General features: G+C 47.2%; 1 protein-coding gene across 1 annotated transcript; it reads right to left on the bottom strand.

Annotated features, from left to right (window-relative positions):
- Positions 1-4,790: 4,790 nt before the first annotated feature.
- LOC123398543 (UDP-glycosyltransferase 91D2-like) lies at positions 4,791-6,327 on the bottom strand. Its single transcript, XM_045093004.1, has one exon. It carries the CDS (start codon positions 6,325-6,327, stop codon positions 4,963-4,965), a length of 1,365 nt encoding a protein of 454 aa, XP_044948939.1. The 3' UTR covers positions 4,791-4,962.
- Between the last annotated feature and the right edge of the window lie 638 nt (positions 6,328-6,965).

The following is a 6,965-nucleotide window of genomic DNA, read 5'->3' on the forward strand; positions in this document are numbered from 1 at the left end:
AAACCATCCTTCACCCAGAGTTGCATTGCTTCACGAGGTCTTGAAAATCTTGACTTAACCGGTCTTGGTATTTTATTTATCCTCGCATCACTCGTGTTATGCACTCAACCAGAATCCCGTCTACTCAAGCATAGCAATATGAAATTTGTCGCCCCGGACCAAGTATCGGGGTTGTTGTGTGCCTACCACATGATACTACAACCTATAACTATAATTTCCAAGTACCTACTCAGCATGCAATTGGCCAAAGAAAGGTGAAACCACCATGCATAGTAAACATAGGATATAGTATGATCAAAATGACTTGCCTTGATGATAGTTGTCTTGGTCGAGCGCTTCTAAGTAACAAGCTTCGCACTCCGGGTGATCTACCGACACGAACAAGTACACACCATAAGCACTACAATCATCAACAAGTAAAATAACATCACAAGCATAAAGTAACTATGGCATAAAGTGAAAGAATTCACTTCACCTAACTAAGGCAGAAATGTTTTCTGTTAAAACCCCAAGTAAAAATAATTAAACAAATTTGAAACTTATACCACAGTAAGATATAATCACTAGGAAGCAGTAGCAAAAAGAATCAAACAAAAATCATTTTTTAAATTCCTGGAATAAGGAAAAAAAGGTTTAAACTAAAGCTGATCTAAAACAAATTTGAAAATTTCAAACATAGACAAATTATATGTTTTTAAAAACTACAGAAAAATTGGGATCTACTAGAAAAATAATCAACCTCATTGGGTATCTAGATCAAAATCTATGATCAAAACAAGATTGGAACTTTCTCTGTTTTGGAATTAAAACAGAAAACTAAAATCTGAATTCTATCGGATACGGGGTACACGTGGCGCTCTCTGATTGGTCTACGGGTGTTTGCTGCGGGGAAATCTAACAAACGGCCAAATCTTAACAAAAACCTCTTCGGCTAAATTTAAGTAATGAAAAACCGGCTCGGCTTTTAATTGAAAACCGAAGGGGTACCGTGATCTAATCTAACGCGTCTATTCTAGATCCAACGGTTGAAATTAAAAGAGGCCGGCTCACAGTAGGCTGTGTCTTCTCCAGCTAGTTTTCCAGTGATGGCCGAGGCGGTGAGGCGAGGAGGGGCAGCTCCGGTGGGTCTCCGGTGGTGGCGAAGGGTCGGGGAGACGGCGGGGCTTCTCCCCCGTCATTCTGCGGCGGCGGTGAGTGGTGGGGAGGCTCGGGGTGAGCAGCAGGAGTGGCCGGGGCTCGGCCGAGCTCGGATCTCCGGCGGCGGCGTGCGGTAGCGTGGGGCGGGGCGGCGAGGTGGGGAACGGGGCGAGGGGGGCTCGTGTTCGGCTTTTATAGGGGGCTAGGGCTCGGGGAGAGGAAGGTGAGAGAGATCCGGGTTCGGATCGGTGCTCCGGCGAAGTTGGAAGGAGCTCGGGCCAGAGAAAGGAAAGGAAGGGAGAGAAGAAGGAAGGAGGAAGAAGAGGGGGTGCGCGGGGGGGGGGGGGGGGTCGGCGCGCTGCTGGTGGGGTCGGCGAGGTGGCGGGGCCCAGGGTCAGCGGGTGAGGGTAGGGGGGCGCTGGGTGCATTTGCCCCAATAGGAAAGGGGCAAGAGATCCCGGGCCAGGCGGGCGATGGGCCGGCTATAGTGCGCTCGGGCGCGTTTCCTTTTTAAGAAAAACATTTTCCGTTTTTATATTTTTAATAAAACAGAAACTAAAACAAATAAAAAGGAAACAAAAAAATAATTAATATAGGGTATTATATACCAAAATTTTCAGAAAAAAAATCTCTACACGTTTAACATTTTTCCAAGGCCAAAATAAAAACTTTTAAAAAATGTTTTTTTTCAGAAAAATCCCTAAGGCTTTATGTTCTTTTTGGCAATTAATTTCTCCATAAAACTTTGGTTTTTCTTGGCTCAAATATTTTCAAAAGTGCCTCACATTTTGGAGGGTCATTTTCCTCCGCTCTTTCTTGCTTGCAAGAAATTATTTCCCGACACTTCTTGCACGAAGAAAACAAATAGAAATGCAAAAGAAAATTTTGAAAGAATTCAAATGCAAATCTTTATTGCCATTCAATATGCATAGATGCTTAGCTATAATTGTAAAACATTTCCAATTAGGAAAATTGGGATGTTACACGCATCCCCACTTACGGACAATTATAGAATCTAAAAATGAGATGTTGGGTGATCTCATTAGATTTAATGGATCAATTGAGTTTAATCAACTTGGGTAGATTGAGTTGGAGTAACCATCTCAACCATATTATAAGCTATGTAGTACTGATATGATCTTCGACAAAATCAATGTTATGCAAAGTTAAACTTGGAACTTTCCACCGACCAGATAGCATGTAAAAGTAGATTTTTTTGTATATCTTGTGTTGTGACTTGCCAATACATTCAATGTATTGACCTATATAGCTGCAACATTGCATGTTGTGGGATTTATACGACGAGTAAGTGATGTGTTGTAGGGTTACGTTGTCTACTCCCTACCGTAGCCTCGTCAGTGCACTTGAATATGCTACTCTCAGTCCTCGAGACATTTCTTACGATGTCCAGCAAGTATGTCTCCATATGCATGACCCTCGCGACCCTCATGTTTCTCCCATCAAACGCATCCTTCACTATCTTAATGAAACCCTTGATCATGGTCTATCTTTACATAGTTCTTCTACACATTCTCTAACCGCATGTTCACATGCCGATTGGGCTGGATGCCCGGATACAGGTCGCTCCACTTCCAGTTTCTGCATGTATCTTGGAGAAAATCTCATCTCCTGGTATGCCCGACGCCAGACAATAGTTTCTCGGTCTAGTGCAGAGGCCGAATAAAGGGTTGTTGTTGCGGCCGTTGCAAAGTCCTGCTGGGTTCGTCAGAGCTTCACCGGACAATCTCCAGTGCCACTATTGTATATTGGGACAACGTAAGCATGGTGTACTTGTCATCTAACCTGGTACATCATCGTCGCACGAAGCATATTAGTTAGACATTCATTTCGTCCAGGAGAAGGTCGCCCTCGAAGCAGTTCGAGTTCTTCATGTTCCGCCAGCCCTGCAATTTGCGGATATCTTCACCAAGGGTTTACCGACAACTCTCTTCCGTGTTTTTTGGTCTAGTCTTTAGATCACTCATGTTCCCGGTTCAGACTGCGGGGCGTGTTAGAGACCAATGTTGCTACGTCTAATAGCTGACTTGGAGTCCAAGTCCGACTGTCTCCACATCGATAGTGTCCATGTCGGACTCTTTGTAATTGTAAGAGCATCTCCAACAACCTTTGTATATTTGCACTCACTTGCTATTTTATAAATCTTGGCCAAAAAAAACTTTCTCAAACAGCCTTTGTATCAGTGTCCCTCCACCATTTTTTTACAAAGCTTGCTATATTTGCACACACACTTTGCATATTTGTCAAGCCAAAGGTCACATTGTAAATTTTTAGCAAGCCTCACTTTGTCTCAATGACAGGTGGGTCCGTGTACTAGTGTGTGTTGCGCGTGCGCTGTGTTTGTACGTGTACGTGTTTTTTGTGTACATGTACGTATGTGTGTTGCATGTGTACGTCTTTGTGTACGCGTGTGTGCTGCATGTGAACATGTGTGTGTACACGTGTGTGCTGCATGTGTACGTGTGTGTACGTATGTGTGCTGCATGTGTACATGTGTGTGTTGCATGTGCATAAATGTACGCGTGTGTGCATGTGTATGTGAACACGAGTTATGCTAGTATACATATACATATACGTATGCTAGTATGTAATGTGTCTATGACAAACTGTTCCCACATGTCATTGTGTGTTTTGTGCAAATATAATAATTCTATATACAAAGGTTATCCAAAACAATAAAAATTGTTGGCTTTCTAAACTTTTCTCTCGTCTTGCTATTTAACAATCCAATATATAAATGCTGTTGAAGATAGTCTAAACTTTCATGTTATATATATGAACGGGTGCGCCGAGGCAAGGCAATCAAGCCCTCCGGTATTCTCAACCTTTATAGTAGGGGATGGAGAGCCTTGTGATCGGACATATCAGTCCGTCTCGAATGGCCAGGATGTCATCGGTGCAGCATTGCATTGGATTGGAGTCATCATACCTCATTGCATTGGGTTGAAGTCACCATACCTCATGCAACCCCAAAGATCCACAGGAGCTCTTGAATCGCACCAAGATTATGGGGGATGGTGGCAAAAAAAAGAGCTATCTGTGTTATTGTCGAAAAAAAAAGAGCTGGGTGTAGTTTTCAATAGTTCTGAGTGAGGATTACAAAGAAATCACGGTGTGCGTGATTAGAAAGTGAAGCTTGTTTCAATTTCAACTCATTCCAGTAAGATAAACGTTTGTGGCCTGAGCGCTTCGGCCGGTCGGTCACGGCTCGCGCCTGTCAACACCCATGCAACATTGTTTTAGTGCAGATTTGCTACAACCATGTATGAATTTGATACACTGACCCACACATGCAACATTTTTAGTGATGATTTTGCTACAAACGCGGTTAAATTTGCTACAAGCCTTTTCTATTTTGTTGTAACTTGTTCATTAAAAAAGTCGCATTCACGTTTGGTTGCAACTCGAGTTCGTTGATTTTTTTTCTACGACCGACGTTTGATTTTTGCTACAACCGTGTTAATTTTTGCTACAACTAGCATCATTTTTTTACTGTTAAAGTTCATTAAAAAAGTTGGATACATGTTCGTCAGAGTTGCAAACCGAGTTTACTGGATTGTTTTGCTACAACCTTTTTTTTTGTTTCGCTACCATGCATTATCAACTTCGTCTTTTTGCTACGATCACGTAGATAATTTTTTTGACTATAATTTTTTTTACAACCATTGACAAAATTACTGTATCGTGAACGAAATTTGTTGCATCGACGAAAAAATACTGCAAAAAGATCTAAGGACGCCCGCGCGACGCCGGCTACCGAGGCTTGTTCCACTGCATGTTCTCAGTCCAGGGCCGAGGTACGCATCACTACTTGTAACATCTCAGCTGCTGAATAAACCGGTCAATATACCTCTCATGGCACTCCGTGTCCGCCACGATCTCTTGCAGCTTCTTGGCGTTGGCTGTAAACACTCTCCTTCCTTGTTCCTCTACCGCGACAGCCCGAATCGCCGTAGCGACGCCTTGTCGGTCAAACGACCCATCGTTTTCGTCTCTCGGCACCAGCACGCCGACCTTCCTACACTCCATCAGCCGCGCATTCGGCACTTGGTCCCCCATGATGGGCAGCATGATGAGAGGACGCCCGAACAAGAGCCCCTCGATGGTGGAGCTCAAGCCGCAGTGCGTCAGGAACGCAGCCACTGCGTCGTGCGCCAGTATCCCGAGCTGAGGAACCCAGCCCGTTATCACGAGGCCATGGCCGCGCGTGCACTCCTGGAACCCCTGAGGGAGGATCACGTCGGCATCGATGGGTGGCTTCCTCAGGGCCCAGAGGAAGCGCGTCCCGGCGAGCTGAAGCCCGAGGGCAAGCTCGCGCACCTCCTCCGGGCGCAGCGGCACCTCGCTTCCGAGCGCGACGTACACGACCGACTTGGCCGGCTGCCCATCGAGCCATTGGACGGCTGTATGTTGGTTGCCGCTGTCTCCGCGGCGACCTCCGTCAGGCGACGGAGGCAGGAGGCCGAAGGGGACAACAGGCTTGCGGCCGAACGTGGCGGCATGAGGGACGCTCTCGGGCTCCCACTCATTGCAGCTCCGCATGGCAACGAGATTGCACCTCTCGAGCGTCGAGGAGACCCGCTCGGAGATGGACATCCCCCATGCGTGTTGTAGAGAGGTTAGCCCCCCCGTCTTCTCCGCCTGGAACCTTGGCGCTCCTGCCGATGGGGACACGGTGCCCTCGGACAGTAGAATGTCCAAGGTGGCGACCACAGTCGCAGCGAGTAGGACAAGCATCGCACATGGAACCTTGTGTTGGACGGCGGCGGCGGCGGCCCAGTCGTTGAAGTAGTCCACGATGACCCAATCAGGCCTGGTTCCGCCGGGCTCCGCGCATAAGGACTCCAAGAACTCGGAGAAGGGCGCGGTGAGGCCGTCGGATGCCTTGCGATGGAGCTCGAACTTGTCGAAGGGGACGTCGTTGGTGGACTCGGCGCCATCGGGGAGCCCGGCCACGCGTGGGAATGGCAGTGAGACGAGGCGGACGAACGGCGCCACAGCCGGGCGCACAGGCGGGAGCCGCGCGATGTTTCGCGGCGCAGAGACGAGCGACACACGGTGGCCCCGTGACGCGAGGCGGTCTGCGAGGTCCAGGCAGGGGAGCAGGTGGCCGAAGGCGAGCCACGGGCAGATAACAATGTGCAGCGGGGAGGATGAGCCGGTCTCGTCCATGGGGACAGAGCGCGCGCGTCCAAGGAGCTTGGATTAGCTTTGTTTAGCAATTTTTGCCGGGATATCGCATCTCAACCCCTATGAATAGCCTCCCTACGCATCACACGGTAAAGTAGATAAATCAGTTTTTTTTTTTCTCTTCGTTTATCGATCTTACCTTTTTTAGCCATGTCCCTTGCCACCATCCATAGTTGCTAGAGAGTGCGACAAAAGCCAATAGTGCATACATACGAGGCAAGTTCCAATGGATTGTACACGTTGGAGAACCTGCCCTCTCACCTCAATGATGTTTTTTTTCTGAAAAAAAGGGTTACCCTTGCCCTATTTTATTGAAATGAAGCAGCTAAACACCCAAGCTACAGATCAACAATCTTCACCAACTAAAACGGAAAGGCACCCATCCCAGACACAACACGAAGAGAATGTCTGGAAGAAGGGCGGCAACTACAAGAAAAAATAAAGCGCACCTCAGCATTCTGGGCGACCAACAACAACATCTTACATCTTGATGAAACAACTTATAGCATCTCCAATGGCGCTCCCACCCCCACCTCCGCCTCCACCACCCACCGACGATCTGCTGATCTGACCATCAACTAGGGTCGCCGCTCCAATCATCTTCTCAAGCTTATTATTGG

The sequence above is a fragment of the Hordeum vulgare genome, chromosome 5H (assembly GCF_904849725.1).
Source record: "Hordeum vulgare subsp. vulgare chromosome 5H, MorexV3_pseudomolecules_assembly, whole genome shotgun sequence".
NCBI lineage: Eukaryota > Viridiplantae > Streptophyta > Magnoliopsida > Poales > Poaceae > Hordeum > Hordeum vulgare.